Source organism: Oculina patagonica, chromosome 10 (genome assembly GCF_052425735.1).
Source record: "Oculina patagonica isolate OP01 chromosome 10, crgOcupat, whole genome shotgun sequence".
Lineage (NCBI taxonomy): Eukaryota > Metazoa > Cnidaria > Anthozoa > Scleractinia > Oculinidae > Oculina > Oculina patagonica.
Genome location: NC_135767.1, coordinates 8321127 through 8344016, shown reverse-complemented (window position 1 = coordinate 8344016; position 22890 = coordinate 8321127). Strand labels below are relative to the sequence as shown.

General features: G+C 37.5%; 1 protein-coding gene and 9 non-coding genes across 10 annotated transcripts; all 10 read left to right on the top strand.

Annotated features, from left to right (window-relative positions):
• The first annotated feature begins 1157 nt into the window (after window positions 1–1157).
• Window positions 1158–2210, top strand: LOC144628686 (beta-4C adrenergic receptor-like). The gene has a single exon (XM_078486819.1). The coding sequence runs from the start codon at window positions 1158–1160 to the stop codon at window positions 2208–2210; it is 1053 nt and encodes a 350-aa protein (XP_078342945.1).
• A 1319-nt stretch (window positions 2211–3529) lies between these two features.
• On the top strand, window positions 3530–3602 carry Trnar-acg (transfer RNA arginine (anticodon ACG)). The gene has a single exon. It is a non-coding gene; the product is annotated as a tRNA-Arg (tRNA).
• Window positions 3603–4220: 618 nt separating this feature from the next.
• Window positions 4221–4293, top strand: Trnar-acg (transfer RNA arginine (anticodon ACG)). The gene has a single exon. It is a non-coding gene; the product is annotated as a tRNA-Arg (tRNA).
• A 666-nt stretch (window positions 4294–4959) lies between these two features.
• On the top strand, window positions 4960–5032 carry Trnar-acg (transfer RNA arginine (anticodon ACG)). Its single transcript has one exon. It is a non-coding gene; the product is annotated as a tRNA-Arg (tRNA).
• Window positions 5033–5630: 598 nt separating this feature from the next.
• Window positions 5631–5703, top strand: Trnar-acg (transfer RNA arginine (anticodon ACG)). The gene has a single exon. It is a non-coding gene; the product is annotated as a tRNA-Arg (tRNA).
• A 2296-nt stretch (window positions 5704–7999) lies between these two features.
• Trnar-acg (transfer RNA arginine (anticodon ACG)) lies at window positions 8000–8072 on the top strand. Its single transcript has one exon. It is a non-coding gene; the product is annotated as a tRNA-Arg (tRNA).
• A 445-nt stretch (window positions 8073–8517) lies between these two features.
• Window positions 8518–8590, top strand: Trnar-acg (transfer RNA arginine (anticodon ACG)). Its single transcript has one exon. It is a non-coding gene; the product is annotated as a tRNA-Arg (tRNA).
• A 264-nt stretch (window positions 8591–8854) lies between these two features.
• On the top strand, window positions 8855–8927 carry Trnar-acg (transfer RNA arginine (anticodon ACG)). Its single transcript has one exon. It is a non-coding gene; the product is annotated as a tRNA-Arg (tRNA).
• A 12600-nt stretch (window positions 8928–21527) lies between these two features.
• Window positions 21528–21600, top strand: Trnar-acg (transfer RNA arginine (anticodon ACG)). The gene has a single exon. It is a non-coding gene; the product is annotated as a tRNA-Arg (tRNA).
• A 653-nt stretch (window positions 21601–22253) lies between these two features.
• Window positions 22254–22326, top strand: Trnar-acg (transfer RNA arginine (anticodon ACG)). The gene has a single exon. It is a non-coding gene; the product is annotated as a tRNA-Arg (tRNA).
• The last annotated feature ends 564 nt before the right edge of the window (window positions 22327–22890 follow it).

Sequence of the window (22890 nt, the reverse complement as noted above, 5' to 3'; positions counted from 1 at the left end):
AACGGTGTCTTAATTATTTCAGAACGCTTTTTTATAGCACAAAAAGTTGCCAAAATGTTGCTACTAACAACACATATCGGGTTCGATATTTTTTCCTTTTATTGAATCACAATATTTCTTTAGTGACAGGACACATTTTACGCCCAGAATACTTTGCAACCGGTTAGTTATCACAATACCGTCAGGTTCATCACTGTAGTGAGAACGATCGATTCAGAATACAGTAGAACCCCGGTAACTTGAATTCTGAAGTGAAACAAAAAATAGTTCAAGTAGCGGGGTTTCGAGTTATCGGGGTCGACTGAATATTGAATTTGCCAAGTTAATAATTGATAGTTTATCGATTTTCAGTACTTCAGAACACAGAACAGTGCAAATTAAGCTTATCTCGTCAGAAACTTTCACACGATCATACATTTTTATGATAGGAGTGGGGAAAATGACTGTCAGATATGCAATCTATTCGTTGCTCTAATTAAACTCAAATTTAAAGACCACAAATTTAAAGTTTGTGTTTTTGTAGCTCGATCAGAGACTGAAGCGCTCATGCTAAGGAGGTAATTATTGTAAAAAAGATTCGCCTATGCTGGGAAAATAGTTTGAATGAAAATAACTTTGGTGGTCACTTACTTAACTTTCTACAATCAGTGGGCTATTTGCATCTCAAGGACACATGGTACAATATCCACTATGCCGGAGAGCAAGCTATGCGCTGGGACGTCCACAACAAAGCGTCAAGTTTAGCCTGCGAACAAGCTTTCTGGAGAGCGCTCGGCCGGCGCCATGTAACATTAATTATTTGGAAACATTTTCTGTCCAAAAGCCTCTGTAGTCAATTTTCAAAATTCCCAATGTTTTGAATATCACGGAATTCGGGTGATTTCTTTCAAATGAACGAAAATTTCATTCAGCAACTATCGCCATGTTTACTTGCTTTTATGTCAAAGGTGGCTTGGCTTTGTGACCTCGCCTTCAAATGCTATAATCACTTTTCGCCTCTCGCGGGGTAATTATAGCGTCATAAGCCGAGTTTCTCGACCAATCAGAATTCCCCGATTCTTATATTTACCTCGGAAATGATACGAAATGGTTATAACAAAGATTTTTTATTTTTATTTTACTACAGAATTTAGACGGATATGGCATTGAATTCTACCATGGCTACCGTTACTAACACTACTACTGCTACAATGGCCACCCTTACTAACACTACTACTGCAACCATGGCCACCGTCCTTAGCAACACTACTACTGCTGCCATGGCCACTCCCATAAACAGTACTACTCCTACCACGGATGAGCCACTACCTTCTGTCGTCAACAGAGAAATCGTGATTATCGCATCCATCTTGCTCTTTATCATAGGATTGGTCGGAAATGGATTCATCTGCTATGGATTTTGTCGATTTCACCAGCTACGCACGCTCACCAACTATTTTGTATTTAACCTGGCCGTTGCTGATCTCCTGCTCATTTCAGCTCTAGGCGCGTGGATCGTGCAAGAACTTCGAGGAAATCCGCCCCACGAAGGATTGTTAATGGCATTGCTCATAAACATCGACGTGTTATGTTTTTCTGCATCGATGCTAAACATGACTGCTGTTAGCGTTGACAGATTCTGCGCAGTAACATTTCCCTTTACGTATGAGCAGATCATTACCAAGTCACGTGCCCACAAAGCTACTGTCCTTATTTGGGTATATTCTCTGTTCATGGCCGGAATTGGCGTGACGAGATTCCTGGTGGATGAAATAAACGACTCGCACAGCAAAATATTCGTGACTGTTCTAAGCGCCACCAGCTTTGTGATCCCGGAAACGATCATGATGTTTACGCATTTGTGTATTTTCAAAATTGCTTGGGCAACAAAACGAAGAGCCCAATACGACCTACAGGATGTAGAAGGTGGCCGCAGTAACGAGATTACCAGAACACTCAAACTTTCCTTTAACACACTGGTCATCTTAGTTCCCATGGTTACTGCATGGGGCATTTTCTACGGGGTTACGTTACTGGAGGCATATTGTCTCGACTGTTTTCAACTCTCTCCGGCTTTGTCCGTCGCAGTTGGGATATTGCCACATGTTGCAGCTGCTATCGACCCCATTGTCTTTATACTCGTCACACGAGACTTGCGCTTGAAACTGTGCGCTTGTTCCTGGAAACAGAGCTTTATCAGAACACAAGAAGGGAATGTCGATGTACTTTAAAACACTTTAAACAAAATTTCGCGACATAACATCTAAGTTATTGCTCTAGATTGAGACCTGTGTCCCTGATGCGTGCACGCTTTTGTATCTACGTACGTGCACGTGCGCACGCGTGTGCGTTTTAGTATGCGCTTCGTGCTTCGTCTTGTTTTGTCCTTAGCCGTATTAGGCACTGCTTAAATGGCTTTGACCCAAGGGAGGGGGAGAGGAGAGGAGTTGAGGGACGGATATGACGTCAAGAACAGAGTAAATAATTTATGTTTTAGCAGCGTAGAGAGATAGATGCATAGAAAATTTATTGAATGACTCTTATTTGGCTTCAAGTTTGTTTGTATTGATGGCACTTTTTTATTATTGTTCAAAGAAATTGTTAGGTACTTTATATAAGAAACGTGTTAAGTCCGCGACTGTTTAGAGTTTATGCTGTTAAACAATTTGTAGTATCATGTAGTATAATGTCTCCGCAAAAAATCACAGATAGTCTGGTCTTGTTTGTAACTTATATAAAAAAATGAAACCTTCGTGGTCTAAGAAAATAAAAATGAAGTTTTAGCAAGGTTGAGGGTTGAATTAATTAATTAATTAATTAAGATTTGATGAATCTTTCTCAATTAGCCTATTGCAATGTTTTGTGAATAAAACAACATTTTTTTAATTTCTGGTGACTTTTCTTCACCTGAAAATATTTCCTTTTCATTTGCGTAATTTCCTTTAAATAATAAATGAAAAACGGCAAACCTGGCCTATCCTTGCGACTAGGGAACGAGATTGAAACAAAAATTCTATAAAATACAAAAAACAAACAAACAAAAAAAAAACAACAACAACAACGACAAAAAAAAAACAAAAAAACAGTTCAATTGTTAACTTAAGATTTTTACTGATCCAAGTATACGAAAGATTCGGCACACCTCGTTGGTTTCTCGCTGAGTTTTCTCATTTTCTGTAGTAAACCTGTTAACACATAGAGGTTTTGGGTTTAGTCTCAAAATCAATTTTCGGATCGCACCACTAGGATCCAAGAGCTTGTATACTCTAACCATTGCATAACAAGTTCCAAGATATAAAGAGATCCGCAGCGTAAAAGGTCCACAGTATAACCAGGATTCTGATTAGTCAACAGTTTAGCCCAAGTTGGACAGTTTACGCGGCCAGTACCGTTATTTGCACTGTTTCCACGCGTTGAGTTCTTGGTTTCTTGTGCATTTCAAATTAAGATCAACTGTTTTGTTTATATTTGATTATCGTCAACAAATTTTGTTGTAATTTAAATTAATGATAACAAAACAGTCGCCTCATTTTTCGGTTTAAATGTGTATGGCCCCGTGGCCCAATGGATAAGGCATCTGACTACGAATCAGGGGATTCCAGGTTCGAATCCTGGCGGGGTCGTTTATTTTTTTTAGGCTTAAACAATTCATCCAAAATAATCAAATAATTTAATATATGGAAATATTTTTTTAAATATAATTATTTTTTTACGAACCGTTAAAAAAATACGAAGAACTTGCAAAATTTCTCAACGTAAAAGGGATAACTTTTCCGTTGAATTATTAAACTGTATCTTTTTTTTATTCACCGGCGACCAAATTCACCTATACTGAATGGATGTTTGAGTTACGTGTGGTCAGGAGGTCTAAAACACGCGTGTATTTATCGAAAAGGCTTCGAAAAGAAACTTGTTCCAGTTTTCTTTAGAGCCGCGCGCGCGAGCCGGCGCGCGTGCCGATGAGAGGTTTCCATCTTTTGGCAGTTGGGCGACGAGGACACATGTTACATACTCACCAAGGGTGTGGTTAGGCCGATGTTAATAAATATCATGTCCCCATAGGTAATAGGTCCTAGTTATTTACTAAGGCGAGGTTTTCAACAACCAACCTCGTTCCCAGGGCTTTTCCCTTGGTGATTTGAAAAGCCCTGGGAACGAGGTTGTTCAACAACAACAATTGCTCATGTTGGGGGAACGAAAATAGTCCCTTTACTACTATTAATTTTGATGGTAATATGTGTGGCCCCGTGGCCCAATGGATAAGGCATCTGACTACGAATCAGGGGATTCCAGGTTCGAATCCTGGCGGGGTCGATTATTTTTACTTTTGGCTAAAAACGTAAATAAGTAATAAAGTTTTAATTATTTTACAATCCTTTAGCCATTTTAAAACATGAAAACAATTGGTAAAATTTGTCAAAGTATTACACAACTTTTCCGCTGAATTGTGGACCTGTTTATTCTAACCGTTGATCAAATTCACCCAAATGAGTGTTGTTTCTGTTGCGCGCTTTTAGAAGGACAAAAACGGCGCGTTCTTATCAAAATTAGACAAGCTCATGTCAATTTTCTTAAGAGCCGGTGATAGTTTTCCTATGTTTGACCACGCCCCCTTCTCGGTACGGTTGCAACAACACCAACAACCACAATAACAACAGCAACAACAACAATAATAATAACAACAACAGCAACAACAACACAACAACAACAGTTGCTAATGTTAGACAAAGAAATGAGAACTTGTCGCCCCGTTTGCTGCTATTAATTTTGGCTACGAATCAGGGGATTCAAGGTTCTTTGATATGTAACTTATTCACCAAGGGTGTGGTTAGGCCGACGTTAATAAATATAAATGTCCCTATAAGTAAGAGGTCCTAGTCATTTACAAAGGTTTTCAAACACATCAATTGCTCATGTTGGGGAACAAAAATAGTCCTGATCGCCTCCTTTACTGCTATTAATTTTGATGTTACCACGTGTGGCCCCGTCGCCCAATGGATAAGGCATCTGACTACGAATCAAGGGGTTCCAGGTTCGAATCCTGGCGGGGTCGATCATTATTTTTAGGCTAAAACAATTCATCCAAAATAATCAAATAATACAATATATGGACATTTTTTCATTTTTTTACTAACCATTAGGCATTTTGAAAAATACATATAACTTGCAAAATTTCTTAACGTATTTCACAACTTTTCCGCTGAATTATTGACTGTTTTTTTTTAATTAACTGGAAACCAAATTCACCTTCTGAATAAATGTTTGTATTGCACGCAGTCAGGAGGGTTTATACGCGTGTATTCATCGAAAATGAGCTTGTTCCAGTTTTCTCTATAGCCGTGCGACCGTGCCGGCGACCGTGCCGATGAGGGTTTTCCCTCGTTTGACTGCACTAAGGCAACGAGGAGATATGTAACTTTTTTACCAAGGGTGTGGTTAGGCCGACATAAATAAATGTCACGTCCCTATAGGAAAGAGCCGGCCTCAAGAGTCGTCATGGGCTCGATGAGGATAGGGAAGTAATAGGAAAGAGGTCCTAGTTATTTACACAGGCCAGGTTTTCAACAACAACAACAACTGCTTATGTTGAGGAACAAAAAATAGTCCTGGTCGCCGTTTTTGCTTGTATTAATTTTGGTGTTAAAAAGTCTGGCCCCGTGGCCCAATGGATAAGGCATCTGACTACGAATCAGGGGATTCCAGGTTCGAATCCTGGCGGGGTCGTATTTTTTTTTTCTTTAAGCTAAAAAAATAATTTTAAAGTAATTAAATAATTCAATATATGATCATATATGGAGCTTTTTTCCAATTATTTTACAATCCTTTAGGCATTTTAAAAAAATTTAAGTAATTGGTAAAATTTGTCAAAGTATTACACAACTTTTCCGCTGAATTATTGACCTGTTTATTATAACCTTTGATCCAATTCACCCAATTGAATGTTGTTTCTTGTTGCGCGCTTTTAGAAGGACGAAATCGCGATCAGGAGGGCTGAAATTCGCGTGTATTTATCGAAAATGAACTTGTTCCAGTATTCTCTAGAGCCACGCGCGCGAACCGGCGCGCGTGCCGATGAGGGTTGTCACTCGTTTAACAGTGAGGCAACAAGAAGATATGTAACTTATTTACCAAGGGTGTGCTTAGGCCGACATTAATAAATATCATGTCCCTACAGGTAATAGGTCCTAGTTATTTACTAAGGCGAGGTTTTCAACAACAACCGTTGCTCATGTTGGGGAACGAAAATAGTCCTGGTCGCCTCTTTTGCTACTTTTAATTTTGGTGTTAGCATGTGCGGCCCCGTGGCCCAATGGATAAGGCTGAATTAGGGGATTCCAGGTTCGAATCCTGGCGGGGTCGTTTATTTTATCTCAAAACAATCATAGGGGTGATTTAACAGATCGTGCAGGTTACAGATTTTGCCTTTTTGGTCAAATACTGGGTATATGCTTTTTAAAGACAATTGCAAAAATGTATATTATTGGACAATAGCCTTCAGTTGATTGTACAGAAGAGGATGAAAAAAGCCATGAGTTTGATATAATCTGCTAAAACGCTGCCTTATCGGTGTTAATAGGTTGCAGGAATTTTAAAAAGATCAGTCTGGGCTACACACCCTCTCCAGAACATGAACGATTCACTGACTCTTTGAAATTTTGTGATGCTCACAGCTTAATTCAGCATTAAATTAAAATGTGCAGTTTGAAGGTTTGCACTTTGCTGTTTGGCTCTGTGCTCTTCGCAATTGGTTCTTTGCTCACTGTGAGTTTATTTTTGTTTCTGTTTTTGGGGGGAAAAAGACAACGAGGGTGTTGAATAATATTCGATAATAATAAACCTGGTCGTCGTACACCTATACTAAGAGTAAAATTAACATGTGTGGCCCCGTGGCCCAATGGATAAGGCATCTGACTACGACTACGGGTTCTTGAAGTAAAAAGAAGAATGCTATCAAAATAGTCAGATCATTTATGTTTAATTAGACGCCATTCAACTGAAGTCATGACGAACGATCGGGCGGAATTTTTTTTTTCAGCGTTTGAAAAACTGCTCGAAGCCAAAGAGGATAGAGATGTGTTTTTCTGGGCAAAATGTCGGCGTATAATTATTGCTTAAATGAAATAAGTGAAATAAATATAATGAAAATTGCGCTGGTCCCTGTATTTGTTGTTATCGTTATTCTTGTGTAAAGAATGTGACCACGTGACCCAATGGATAAGGAACCTGACTACGAATCAGGGGATTCCAGGTTCAAATCAGGTTTATTTTTTCTCAAAACAAAAATAGGAGTGATTTGACGGAAGGTTCTGCATTATTTTAGAGCAGGTTGTAGATTTTGCCTTTTGGGTCAAGTACAGGGTATATATATATATTTTTAATTTTTTATTAGTGTTACAAAAATGATATATTATTGGACAACGGTGGTCACATCAACGTCGCTAGCTACAGTTACTTCAGGTCACTTTTTAGTTACATGACGTTTACTCTACTGTAGTTAGTGCTTGTGGTCGGCTTTGTGGTCACACCAACACAGTTAACTACAGTTAGGGACGGACCATTAGAAATAATCGGAGGGGAGGGGGTGACGTTCCTCCTAAAAAATCCTGCAAGGGAAACCTGTCTAAAAAAATTCCTACAAGCGCTTATGCCTAAAAAAATAATGCAATGGAAGAAAAAAAATCCTGCAGACAAGTGGGCTTTGGATGACATCACACTTAAAAGTAGTTCGTGACAGCCCTAAAATTGTCATTCCTATACTAAGGCTGGCATTAGCATGTGCGGTCCCGTGGCCCAGTGAATAAGGCAACTGACAACGAATCAGGGGAATTCCAGGTTCTTTGATATGTAACTTATTCACCAAGGGTGTGGTTAGGCCGACGTTAATAAATATCATGTCCCTATAAGTAAGAGGTCCTAGTTATTTATAAAAGTTTTCAACAACAACAATTGCTCATGTTGGGGAACTAAAATAGTCCTGATCGCCTCCTTTGCTACTATTAATTTTGACGTCAACATGTGTGGCCCCGTGGCCCAATGGATAAGGCATCTGACTACGAATCAGGGGATTCCAGGTTCGAATCCTGGCGGGGTCGTTTAATTTTTTTTAAGCTAAAAACATAAATCCAAAGTAATCAAATAATTCAATGTATGGAGGTTTTCTTTTTAATTATTTTTTAAGCCAGTAGGCATTTTTTAAAAAGAAAACACGTAATTGGTAAAATTTCTCAACGTATTACACGTCTTTTCAGCTGAATTGTTAAACTGTTTATTTATAACTGTTGACCAAATTCACCGATTGAATGATTGTCAAGATTCTGCCAATTTTCTTGAAAACCGATGACAGATTTCCTACGTTTGACCACGCCCCTACCTACAAGCACAAATTCATCGGCAATGTTACACAACAACAACAACAACAACATCATCATCATCATCAACAACAACAATTGCTAATGTTAGACAACGAAACGAGAACTGGTTGTCTCGTTGGCTACCACGCCATTAGGACCCTCTACTAAGGCTAGCAATAACATGTGTGGCCCCGTGGCCCAATGGATAAGGCATCTGACTACGAATCAGGGGATTCCAGGTTCGAGTCCTGGCGGGGTCGTTTAATTTTTTGAAGTAAAAAGAAGAATGCTCTCCAAATAAAATCATTTAGATTTATAACAAGAGGCCATTTAACGGATAGTCATGACGAACCTTCAGGCGGATTTTTTTTTCAATGTTTGAAAAAAACTGCACTCAGCCAACGAGAATTGAGACGTTTTTTTCTGTAAGCAAAATGTATAATATTGCTAGAATGAAATTAGGGAAACGAAAATTGACTTGCTCGCCGTACTTGTTGTTATTCTAGGACTTTACCAACATCTGTGGCCCCGTGGCCCAATGGATAAGGCATCTGACTACGAATCAGGGGATTCCAGGTTCGAGTCCTGGCGGGGTCGTCTTTTTTTCTTGGGCAACTGAAAACGTGCGAACTCAGCATTATTTAAATCAAGTATATGGAGGTTTTTTAACGGCATCATTTTTATCATGATTTTCGTCGTCATCATCATCATTATCATCATTTTTGTAACGTGGCCGGAGACTAGACTCGGCTCGTATAATGCTGGAAAGTTGTCTTTTACTGGAATGACAAAAAGCCGATTTGCTAAAAAATTGCCAAAATCTAAATACTTGCATTGCACCTAAATTTCAAAAGTTGTTACCTAAATGTCTTGATACTTTTATATAAGCGTTATCTAAAAGCTTTATTTTTCGTTCTTCAAAACTTAGCTTTAAAGAGTTGCTTACAAAAACGGGCGAAATTTAAGGATAAAAAAACGTCGTCAAGTGACAAGTTGTTTGTTCAAAAGGTTGATTAACATTCACGAAATTCACATAAATTGAAGTTTTCTATGAAATCGTTGACTAGCAGTCAACATCCAATTTAGTCCTCCCTAAATATTTTCTTTCCGCTGTAAGACACATTTTTAACTGAAGGCATTTCATTGAATCCTCTGTTTTTTTTTTTCTCATTTCTCCAACATTTCAAAATACATAGCAACTCAGGTTAAGAAATTATATTCATAGCGTGTATTTTCTTTCTTTTTTCGCTGTTTGTGATTCGCTGACCGAAAAAGCGTGCTAGCAAAGTCCGTGCCAAATCTCTGACGTGTTTGTCAGCGATTGGCATGAGTTTCTAATCCATATTCATAACAAATTGCAGAACCTGCATCAAACCATGCTGTCCGTTGATGTGTGAAGACGTGTCGCTTATGAAGACGAGTTTGTACTCTTGAAGGAAGAAGTTGCTTGAAGAAGAAGAAGAGCTTAAAGCTTGGAAAGAAGTCTTCACGCTTATCAAACGAAAGGTGAGCATTACTTTTGGAACATATTACTTTACCTTTTGCCCAGAAAGTCAAAATCTACATAATGTCGCTGAAGAGAGTCGACACGTGCGCTTTCTGTTCGTTATGAGCGTTGCTTCAAGTTGAAATTCGACTGAGAAAGCAGTATGTTTTGTTTAGTTTACGAAGTTTACTCTCTAGCATTAACTGATGCAGCGCAATATGTTAAAAAAGTTACGAATTTGAGGATACAAAGCCTAAAAAAATAACATAAAAACTGCAGCGAGTTGAAAGCCGATAAAGCGTGTTAAATTCAATGCGGCCATGTGTATAGGATATTAATTTTTTCTAAGGCGTAGGGGCCTTCTTATGGGAAGATAATTTGCCAAGTTTTACTTTAACTTCGCGCACCGAACGAATTTTATTTTAGAACTCTTTCAATTTCTTTGGCTTGTACGGGCGTAGCCTCTCTTGCAATTGCTTTGGTGCGTTGAAGACCCCATTCCAGAGTGTTTGTTGTTGTAAAAAGTTTTTAAAACCTGAGCATTTGCTTATCAGTATATTGATAATTCATTTTCCAGGAAAACTAGAGGAAAAGACTGAAAGGAAAGAAGGACCTGACCAAAAGTACAAACTGGGATCACTTATTCCGAAGGAAACACTGCAAAGATAAGAACTTTAAATTGTGAAATATTTTAGTGAAAATGGTGGCTGAACAAAAGTCTGAATTTGTAAGAGAACTTCACTCTCGGTGTTTTAAGATCTGTAATACTGATTGTCTGCATCAACAGAAACAGAAAATTGTCTGCATCAAGTCATGAAAAAGACGACATCATGAAAATTGATACGATATACACCAAATTAAAAGTGATTTAATATAAATCAGTTGAACTGAGTTGAGTTTGTTGACCATCAGCCACCATTCACAACTTAATTTATTTGATGTTGCAGCGAGGCGATTTTTAAGGTGGCACTGCGTAACGAATGAGAGTATAGAAAATACTCCTTGAAGTCGCTCAAATAAAGAAACAATCTAGTTTGAATTTTACAATTGTTTGTGGAATTCAATTGTTTTTTTAGCCTGATAATTTTATTCGTTCCGTCGTGCAGGAATTTTTATTCAAATTTTTAAGCAAAATGCACAGTCATTAACTTGAAAAAATACACGACTCTCGCGAAATAAAATTTTTGGTAAGTTGCTGATTTTAACACCAAGTGTATTTGGAAATTTATTTTTATTTGAAGTATACAAATAGTGCCACCTTAAAAATACTTACAAGTTTGCTTCATCAACGGATTTAACAGTTGTAGTTGTCAAGAGAACACGGGATTTTCAAATGTAAAGCGGGACAAATTCCTTCCAGCAAATCATTGAACATTATAAAACCGTTTTGAACATGTACATCATTGCACATCAATATATTTCTTTCTTTCTTTCTTTTTTTTTCAATTTTGTCTTACATTGTTTAACAAAGCGTACGGAGAAACGCATGTACCTATGTTCTCTTGTCATTCTCGAAGTATTCAAAACCCTGATGTCTGGTTCAAAGAATTGTTACGATGTAGTCTCGATTAAGTTGGGATCAGTTTACTGCTATCATTTACAGACCACATTATCGAACGGTTTTGAAAAAATATTTTTTCTTCTTGCTTTCTTTTATAACATTAAAAATAAAATCGCCAATGATTAAATACTTTGACAGACTTTTTGTTTTTGCTCTAATTGTCTTGCTGATCCAAAATTATCTTGCTTGCTCTTTTGAAATCGGTTTTTTCTTCCTACACTTAGCTCGTATTGCCAAGACCTTATTTTTTGCGACAAAAGAACTTCGTTCAAATTATTTTTAGAAATCTTGATTTTTTATTAGTTTTTGCAAGTTTTACTGATCTTTCAAAAGACTGGTCGAAATCTCTTTACAAGTTTAGTTTTCGTAATATTTATCTGCCAATTCAATTGTCTTGTCTTATTCACTTCTGTTGCGCTACACAAGTCAATGCAACGAACTTTTTCATTACTTTTTCTTGTTTATTTTGTGCGTAATAACGAAAAAGGATTCCATATATATTATTTTTTTGCGAGCTTACCAAATCCTTTGGATATCTTGATCAGTTTTCGTAAGCTTTGTCTAGCAACAAAATACATTTTTGCTCAGTTGTCTTGGCGTATTTGTTACCCAACAAGATGTTGCTTGTTATTGGTAACGATAAAATTGTTTGAATGTTTAGAGATGTTATTCTTGTTGACTTAGATTTATACAAATTGAAACGAAGTATTTCATTTTGCCGCTTTATAATCTTTATTGTGGTCTGTATAACCCCTATTTAACTTTTTTTTCATTTGTTCAGTGGTAAGCAAAAATTCGTGTAAGGGGTGGGATTAAACTCAAAACAACGCTTTTGTTAATTCCTTGGACCAGACATTGGGTTTTCTTTAATATTTACTTCTACATCGGATAAAGACCTTTTTCTCCTGCCGGCACTCAATGTAACGCAGGACAAGACATCGAAACAGAAATACGTTAAGCCGAGTTTCCAATTGAATAGTATATTGCTAAAAAATAAACCTGAACTCGGCAAGTAGAATGTAATCACAAGAAATTTATGAACATGAAGTCGAGCAATTAAATTGTGAAAATCAGCGGCTAAAACAACGGTTGAATTTGCTCCAGGATTTTTTTTAGGCTTAGTGTTCGCTTGAGTTGCGAATTTTAAGCATCGGATTGATTTTTCTATGTTTTCCCGATAATTTTTCACTCTTGTTTGTTATATGGAGCCAAGCACAATTAATTAAATTTTTCTGCGGCCAAAATCAACAGTTGAATTTGCTACAAAAAATAATAAACCTAGCTTTTGCTTATGTCTTGAATTTTATAGCTTTTTCTTGCGTAATTCTTCCTGTGTTGCAAACAAATATTGACGGCTGCATGGTAAAGGTCTTTATCCGAGGCAACATGGCAAGTTATAAGTCAAAACCTAAAAACTATTTGGAAATGTAACCTGATTAAACATTTAAAGTTTCGCGGCATCACTACTGAATTCATTTCGCTGGATCCGGTAGTGGCGCAGTGAAAAGTTGTTTGTTTTCTCGGGTTATTGCCATAAAACGAGGATTGAGTTTTCGCAGGAAAGAATATAGCTTTCCATGTTGCTTTCTTTATAGTTAACATGTATACGCCATCTCGTGCAAAAACTTTGAAAACCTAAATCGTTGGGAAAAAATAGTTTCAATTTAAACTTCGATTTTGGGAAAGACGTTTAACTAAAATATGGTATCGGTTTTTTAAAATCCGGGACGGACTTTGCGTTTCATTTTGAATTTTTTTGCAGGAGATGGCGTTTGCATATTTTCGGCGGAAAATCTCTAAGGGAAGCCATTTTGAATTTTTTGTCGAGAATGTGGCCAGGAGAAACGCTGTGCAAATTTTTTCAACTTTTCCCGCCAAAAGTCTTAGTATATATAGGGAAGATTTTTCTTGACACCTTTTTTTATTAATTAATTGGTTTTTACTTAACTAATTAAGTAATAAAGGATATTGAAGTGAATGAAGTCAATTAAAACACTCGTTTGTACTTATTGTTTGAAATATTTTATTGAAGATAATAAAGATTACAAAGAAAACTGTTCAATTTATTGACTTGTTTAATAATACAATATATTAATCAAAGAGAGAAGACAAAATGAATTATATTTAATTGACAATATAATAGACTAGCAGAGTGTACATTACTATAAAGTAATCTGGATTTTTTTATAAAAATAATTGGCGCATGCGTATTTTGGGCGCCGTATTTTTTCTAAGTTTTTTGGCGGGAAAATTAAAAAAATTAAACAGATGTTAGAATAAAAAAATCTTGCGCAAAAAATTGATAAATGTTTTCTTACTAAACCAAAAACAAAATAGCACTAAAGATGAAAACCCTTAACTTGAAAATACTTAGCGAGAGGCCTTAAAAAAATAAAACTTACATGTAGCTGCGTTTTTCTCTCCAAATGATCGTGAAGCTGAAATTCGTCTTGCTAAATAAGTTTGTTTTCTACCTAAAATTAAACTTCTTTTCTTCTTGGATGATATTTCTTGCTTGATTCTTGTCTGAAACGAATGAAGCATCAAGGCATACAGGAACCTGTATGAAAATAAAAACAAATCGACAAATCAATAAATACAACCGTACAAAGCTGAGAGGACCTTTATGAAAAGGGAATAACGTTTGGTTTTATAGGCGCTTCACTCCGCTACATGAATCGAAATTTTCAAAATTGCGATCAAAACACCAGGAAATTATGTAAAACAAACTCAGATTGAATATTTTTATTATATTTTATTGAATATTTTTATTTTTTTTATTTGTATATTATGTAAACAAACTCAGATTGAATATTTTTGGCGTACAACGAGATAAATAATCAAAAGTAAGCAGAATTTGCGTTCACTACATTTGTCATTCCTTCACAAAACGTGTCACTGCGACAACTGCGATCGTTTTGTCGCAATTTTAGTTGTGGCATCTTACTCTTGTTATTTTGAAATGAAAAATTCTCAAAAAAAAGCATTGATAATTTTGCCACTTTGTTTACCCGAAATAAACAACTTCTGGTGCGACAAAACCTCAAATACAGTAAAAATTTTATGGCTTAGTTTGTTGAAGCTAATCTACTAACCTCGCCTAAAACGCCAGGCTTTAAGTTGTCCTTCTTTCATTGGTAGGTTTTGTTGGTTTGTAGCTTCTTCGTCATTCTGCGCTTCTCATTTTGCTGTTGAGATACAAGAATGATGTAAATACATGCTCGGTAATGTGTCCATTTGTGATAAGTGTTTATGAATACAAATCATTCGATGAATGCACGATCGCATAAACTAAATGGCGAATAAAATTTGCACTTAATTAAAGGAAAACGTTTCACTTTTTTTCTTCATTTTCTTTTGTTTCGTTAATTCTGAGTTTTTGACAATGAACAAAATTTGATCATTAAACCTCACGTTTCTTAAACAAAGAGCTAACCCTTAAAACATCAGCTTTTCCTCGAACTGAATACGGTTGTTTACATTCACCTCAGCTTATCACTTCAAGTTGATCAAAAAAAAATTAAGGATTTCTGTTTCTGGGACATGCTTATACGCCACTCGATAATTTACAACGAAATGTTGAAGTAAGGTTGGCTTTAAAAGCGACGGGAGAGGATTTCAAGTCAGGCAAACGACTGAAACCATTCAACTTTCTTTGTCCTGAAGCGATCCAGTCAGCAGTTAAAAAAAATGGCCTTAAGCTAGTACTAATACAAGCACGGGAATAGTCTCTTTCTGCGGTCCCAATATAGCAAGTTTTAAATACTCACAGCTAACAAAACTAGTATTCAAGGTGCTTGCCCTATTTTTAGTGGAGACCATCGAGCCAGTTCGCTAAAAAAGATGAGGGGGGGGGGGGAGGGATTGTTGACAAGACTCTGACACTAACCTGTTGTTTGTAGAATAATTATGATAATCCTACTGTCTGTCTGTCCATGTCAATCAGAAACACTTCCCCAGTCGTATGAAATCTTGTGAAATCAGCTCTGCATTAGTACGAAGAATAACGTAATGGTTAGTCCAACAACTATACATTAATAATAAATAGTAAATAAGGAACCATGAACTCACCAGTGTTTTCAACTTTTGCACGATATTTTTCTCAGCAACTTGTCAGTTCAATGCATCAGGCATCATAGCACAGCAATACGATGATCTACAGAAAGTTTATAAAAACCAGGCCATGAGTAAAGAAGTTCTTGGGGTAAACATGACATGCACTTTAAAACAAGGGAAAGTCATTAAACAGCTAGTTATACTTGGGGAAATAAGTTATAACAGATCTAGAAGAGGGGATTTGAAACACCCCTCCTTTCCCCTTCCCCCTTCCACCTACAGCACCATCCCCACCCCCTGCGCCACTTTAAAAAGTCATCATGACTCTTTTTGGTACATTTGGATCAACCGCTGAAGAAGAAGATAACATATCAAAATAATCATAAACTAGTGGGGATGTACTGTAGCAACAAATAGGCTAACATCAAATACTAGCATCAATCAGAAAAGAATTTACTTGGATTCGAGATTGGGACAAATAGGAGGCTCGATATAGTTTTTTTAGTCCTCGGGTGGTCATTTTGAAAATGAAAATTATCTAGGAAGCCAATGTTCGATTTTTGCCAAAATGCACCATAATGATCAAATGTGACCGAAGTTTAATTTTTCACTGGTCACTTCGTCGCAAAGGTTACCATAGCAACGATTGTCGCTTTCTTTTGTTTGCAAACAAGCTTAATTTTCTCGAAATCTAGATTGACTCTTGGTATTAATTTTTTTGATATGTTAAAGTACAGTGGATTGACTACCTGTAGACAAAATTTGAGAAAAATCTGTAAGGGTGTTTTAGAGTAAATCAAGAATGAAGTTTTTTGTAACTTCTTGTAGTTTCCTACAATCGGCGGTCAATATATTTTAAAAAAATAAAGCAAAAACTCTCTCGCTTTCAGTTAATGTTCTTTGATGGTTTAAATATTTATATTTCATTTTGAATAACTGCGCTTAAATACTAAGAAACAATTAAATAGCACCTATTTCACATTAAAACGGGATTTTTCTGAAACCTTCATTCTTGATTTACTTGAAAACGCTCTTACAAATATTTCTAAAATTTCGCCCACAATTTGTCAATCTACTAAACTTTAACATATCAAAAAATGAATACCAAGAGTCAATCTAGATTTGGAGATAACAAGGCTTATTTAAAAACAAAAGAAAATGACAACCGTTGCTATGGTAACCTTTGTGACTAAGCGACCAGTAAAAAATTAAACTTTGGTCATATTTGATCACTTTGGTGTATTTTTTATCCTTGATAATGTTTACTTTCAAAACAACCACCCTAGGGCTAAAAAAACTACATCGAGCCTCCTTAAAGTTACGGTGCAATACTCTACAACAACAACACTGATAAAAAATATACCTGTTGGTGAATGGCTTGCTACCCTTAGAGAGAACAACAGAACAAACAGCAGGAACAATGCCCGCTAGCCACCAAAACAATAGCAAATGCTACACTAGAGGACCAGTAGAATCACAAGCTTACAAAAGCTGCTAAACAACTTGTTCGTTTTCCAAAAAAACAAATCACCGGCCGTGTCATACAAGGGCCTAGTACACTACTTGTTGTGTTAGCAAGGAATTACATAGCATTTTGTTTTACAACTGATAAATTTATGACCAAATTCCATCTCTGGCAAAATCTGTTGTTTTTTATTGCAGTCCAGACCAACATTTAATTTCTCCCTATAATACCAGTACAACGTCAAGCAGATGGGCGATGAGAATAAAGAAAACCATCTTGACAAAACAACAAATTCTCAGTACTAACATTCAAGGTAAAGTAAGGAAAGTAATGAGAACTGATAGTTTAAGCTTGTGGCTAAAGGTTCGGATACCTGAAATATTCTTAATGTAATGATTAAGGTGAAAGACTCCATTTGTGCACGGTGCCTTCCTCAGAAATGCCCTCATGAAGCTTGTGAACCTGCTGAAAAAAATGGAAACAATACGGTATTTAGTATATAATTACAGTTGTATTGAAACATATGGACTTCTTCACACATTCTCTTTCAAGACTGATTAGTTAACTTCAGGTGGGCAGGGGGGGGGGGGTTAGGTGAGGAGGAAACCCCTACGTGTGGGCTAAACAGGTAAAGACCATCCTTGCACAGCAAATCAGATTGCAAGTTTGTGGGTCACTCATTCATGCTAATTGCTGTTATACCCAAACACTGGAAGGTGTGGTGAATGAAGTACTAAACAAAATTAATTAGCATGATTAAATGAAGAAAGCCACCTTGAATAAATCAATTCAGTGTATTAATTAGAAACAATTTCAAACTGTTCTCCAGCAGATTGCAGTTGTCTTTTGCTCCACAACTACTCATAAAATACTGTTTCAAGATTAAATCTTGGGGGGGGGGGGGCACTTGGTATATTTTTGGGTGGGGGTGTGCCGCTGGGTATTTGAAACCCTTACCCTATACCAGACCATGTTCAGCTGATTGCATCCCTATACTAACTACACCAAGCGTCTGTCAACAATGTTGCCCCAATGATTTTACAGTTGAATCTCAATAACTTGAACCCTCAACAACTTGAACCCTCAATAACTTGAACCTCCCAATAACTCAAACCTTTTCCAATTCCTATCCAGGTCATTTTCTTACTAATTTTACCCTCGATAACTTGTACCCCCGGTAACTCGATCCTTTTTTGATTTCCCTTGAAGGTTCCAGTTATCGGAATTCAACTGTATTTACGTTTAGGAAAGCATCTTTCTTTTCTGAGTTTCTATTCCTATTCTGGACTTTATCGTCACACCACCAATCAGTTTCCCGGCAAGTTAATGATACCCTTTTCTAAACCAAAACTCTCTGATTTCTATACCCTATCCCAGACTAAACTGCTTAAAAGCCATACCCTTCACAGCAGTACATACCTTTATTGCTCATATATGGGAGTGCCCCTCCCCCCTTGGGGATTACATACATGTACATGTATCCATATATACCTTGGGAGATGGTTCTCAAAACCCAAAGTTTTTAAAGGAAAACTGTACGAAGCTAAACCGGAATTCCCAGTAGTGTGGGGAGTGGAAAAACAAAACAAAAGTACCTTCTGTGGGAGGGGTGTGGATATTTTCTGGAACAAAGCCCAAATATTTATATAATTTACACTGTTGACAAAACTAAAATAGTTCAGTGTTTTTCATACCTGCAGCTACGGCAACTGATGTCATTAGGCTTTTTGCTGGTAATCATTTCTGGTGTTTCCAATCATGGAATCTAAAAAGAAACTGATAAAAAAAAAAAACAATTATTGTTAAAAGTGTTCAGTTTTATTATTTGCCGGCTGCGAAGTGAGCACGCACATCTTGGTGTTATAGGCTTTTCTGGCTTTAAACCAGAATGCCTTTGCGCTTTCGACCAGAATGCACTGCTAAAACCATAAATAAGTTAAATCTTACACTGTATACCTTTGAGTACCAGTACCTTTTGTTTTTATTCTATATGAATTTTGAGAACTTGACTTGTAAAAAATTGCATTGTTATATACATGTAGTAAACATTGACTGAAATTTTGGTCCATAATTTCATTAGTGCAGCAGTCGAGGAGCGAAATCCATTAAGAAGCACATGGTGGCACCCTGCGAGCAGAGCCCTTTCTTTTCCACTGATTAATACTTGAGAAGAAAGGGCTCTGCAAGAATCGTGTCAAATCTTTGTCGAGCATGCGCAAGGTTTACACGATGCTTGCACGTTTACATGTAGCTTGCGTGAGGACCACTTAATCTTGGCATGCGCGCGCGGAATGGCGTGTCGGATCGTACACAACTGTGTGAACTAAGTGTTTGTTTTAGAAGTTTTTTTCTTCAAAAAGCGTCTGAGTTCCTTCAGTAAAAACACGCAAAGCACCGCTTGAGGTCGTATTAGTGGCTTTATTGTAGAGATGTGCGATTTAAACCATGAAATTTCTTCTTGGTTTGCGAAAAAACCCGAGATCTTAAATGATCCACAAGCTGCACGCGCACACAAACAGTAGCAGATGGCGAGAGCAATCATCAGCTCTAGTGCTTTCGAGAGCGTGCTGTGGGCTCTGTCTTGGCCATCAGTTTGTCCAAAACATTAATGCCCGCACAGCAAGGGTGCCGTGATGGGCTTTCAAGTTTTCGCACTAAAATTCTACAAGTATATTACTGGGAACTTGAATAGTAAATATTTTAGTACTTGCATCCAGATCCAGCAAGGAACACATGGCATGCCTTTGATAGGTTTTCACGTAATTATTCGCACTAAAGTTCTACAAGCATTTCAAAAATTTGATTGCATTCATTGTTTTATGATGTTGAACCCTGTTTTCCAATAATTATGCAGAAATATAGACCAAAATAACGGCAGCAATACATATCCTTGGGCTATACAAGTCATGTACAACAGCCTGTGTACAAGCGGTGTCTGACATTTCAGAATGCCGAATGCAGAATGTAAAACGCAGAATGCAGACTAAGAGAACATGTTGTGTTACCTTTACCATTATCGAAAGCTAACCGTAAACAGGCTAACAGAAGTCACCCTGAGAAGTGCTATTTAGGCTAACCAGAGTGAATAGTAGGCTAACTGGAGTGTGTAGCAGGCTAACCCAAGTGAAAAGTTCACTCCGGTTAGCCTACTACGCACTCCAGTTAGCCTGTTTACGGTTAGCTTTCAATAATGGTAAAGGTAACACAAATATTCTCTTAGTCTGCATTCTGCATTCTCTGCATTTTGCAGTCTGCATTCTGATGTTGTGGTTCAATTTTACCCTTGGTACAATCTAGTATTTTCCTTTGCCTTATTTTCATTATCATATATTACTATAGTAAAACGAGCGACATTTAATACAACAAGCACTATGTTTATCATGTTTCCCAAACAGAATCAGTTTGCAAGCGAGTTTTAAAGTTAAACTCACACGACACTACGTGCCGCATTCACTCCCGAATTTAACAACATGAAGTTTTTAATAAGAAAAACAGAACAATTGACATTGCTTGACTCACTGCAAACGGTTTTTAACATCAAAATGAAGGGGAAAAAATGAATTTCATACCTTCATCTCTCAAAAACGTGCAATCTCAGTTCCAGCGTGTCGCCATGTTCAGTTTCGATGTACAGAAAGGATCCTGGGAAATGCTAATCGCAGCCGCGCCTTCGCGCCAAAAAGTGCGACTAGCGCGGGAATAATCATCAGGGGAGAACTCCAGGGAGGGGAAGTAGGGGCCGGGAAAGTTCCTTTATTCGGCGACTGCAGGCTACAAATTTTAATCGCTCTATAGCTAGGAAGCTACAGCCTATAGCCTGAAAATCAGATGCCCCGCTACCAGAGATTGTGGCTGAATTCAGGCTGGCAACTTTTTGCACCCCCTTTTTCTGCAGCTGCAGAAAAAGGGGGTGGCAGCTGTGATGTTCTAGATTACGAGCAGTCCCTATTTTTTCGCAGAGTCCGTATTTTTTCGCAGAGTCCGTCGAGCATTCGCCGAAAAAATAAATGACCGCGCGAAAAATGGGGATTTATTTTTTTCGGCGGATGCTCGACGGACTCTGCGAAAAAATACGGACTCTTCGAAAAAATAGGGACTGCTCGTAGTCTAGTGATGTTCGGCCTGGTTGGAGGTAGTCTCGTACGCAGCCGTTATTGGTTCGTCATGAAAGTACTTCTCCCCACTGAACACAAACAAAGAGACTAGGATGCAGGAGACATGATAGTTCAAGAAAGTAGTGCAGAGGTGGGGGATGGGCTAGTGATGGTAAGTACTGATGGGCTTTTTGCTTTTTGAAGCAAAGTGACTACATGGAATCTTGAGAAATGAGAAACGGTTAAAGAATTGCGACCCTTTGAACTTTCCATTTTTCAACAAAAAAGAGGGACAGAAAATTCCTCAGTTGCTGCACAAATGGGTGGACCAAACTTTCAGTCAGTATTTCGATGCAAGTTTTTACAAGTCAAGTTCTCAAAATGCATGTAGAATTTAAGTGCGAAAACATGAAAGCCTGTCAAAGCTGCCACCATGTGCTTCTTGCTTGATTTTGCACCTCAGCTGCTGCACAAATGAGAAAATAGACTTGGTCGCGGTATTTTTTGTTATTGCCATAATTGTTTTACCGTGTGTGGCCCCGTGGCCCAATGGATAAGGCATCTGACTACGAATCAGGGGATTCCAGGTTCGAATCCTGGCGGGGTCGTTTATTTTTCTTTTCGGTGAAAACGCACTCCAAATATTCATCTCATTAAACATATGGCGGATTTTCAACATACGCTTTCAATTAATTTTTACAATTTTTTTCGTCGAATTTTTATCTTTACAGTATGACCCCATTTTCTTGGCGTTCCTGTAACTACGTACAGATTGCAATTGTGTACCTAACGCGCACTTCCACATGAAATTAAGGATTGATAAAGTCAATTTTTTTCTTTCAAACCATTAGGCGAGAAAAAAAAACACTTTTTTCATTTTGAAAAACCGACCAGGACTTAAATACAATAAATAATAAAATGTTTTTTATAGTGGTCAGGCAATTAGCTTCATATCTCTTCGAGATAGCTAGTTTAAAGTCATGCCACTGAAACAGAGGAAAAAAATATTTCAAATAAACATGACATAGTTAAAAAATCCCAACTATCAGGAGGCAGACCAGCTGGCTATACACAAAGCGTGACCGAGGATTTGAACTCGGGACGACCGAGAACAAAGTTAGAACACCAGCACCCTAAACCACTCGGCCACACTTAATAAATGAAGTTATTAGAGTCAAATTTGTTACAAATTCACTTGGATATGAAGAAAATAGTCCTGGTCGCCCCGGTTGCTGCTATTAATTTTGGTGTTAACATGTGTGGCCCCGTGGCCCAATGGATAAGGCATCTGACTACGAATCAGGGGATTCCAGGTTCGAATCCTGGCGGGGTCGATTTTTTATTCGATTTTATTTTTTAAATATTCATTCAAATGATCAATAAATTATCTACGGCAGAAATAAACAGCTATTTCAGTTAACGTTGTCCGGATCAAATCTAAAAGACAAGACTGAGAGGCAGTATGGGTAGAAGAAGAGAGCGCTAGCAACTGCACGTGCTGAATACTAAAATATATAGTGACATGACAAACGCGAATTTGCACGTTTTCTATTTATTCAGTTATGTGAAACAAGGTGCTTTTAGTCACACTGAATTTTAGAAGAATTTTCAAAAGTCAGAGCCAAGCGGCACTGCGGCAGTGAAAGTAAAGCTACAGAAAGGCCTCCTGAGAGGAAAAACAAACTCGTGAATTCTCCACGTGAGAAATACAAATTTGTACATTTAATGAAGCTACTGCTTACATGCAAATTTGTAGTGAAGGCCTGAACGCCATACGGTATTGCCTTTTAGCTTTTAGCTTTGACCCGACAACGTTTATTGAAATAGCTGTATACAGCTATTTCGAGAAAGGTTGTCGGAAAAAAAACATCAAAGTGCACGCGACAAGACCGAAAGGT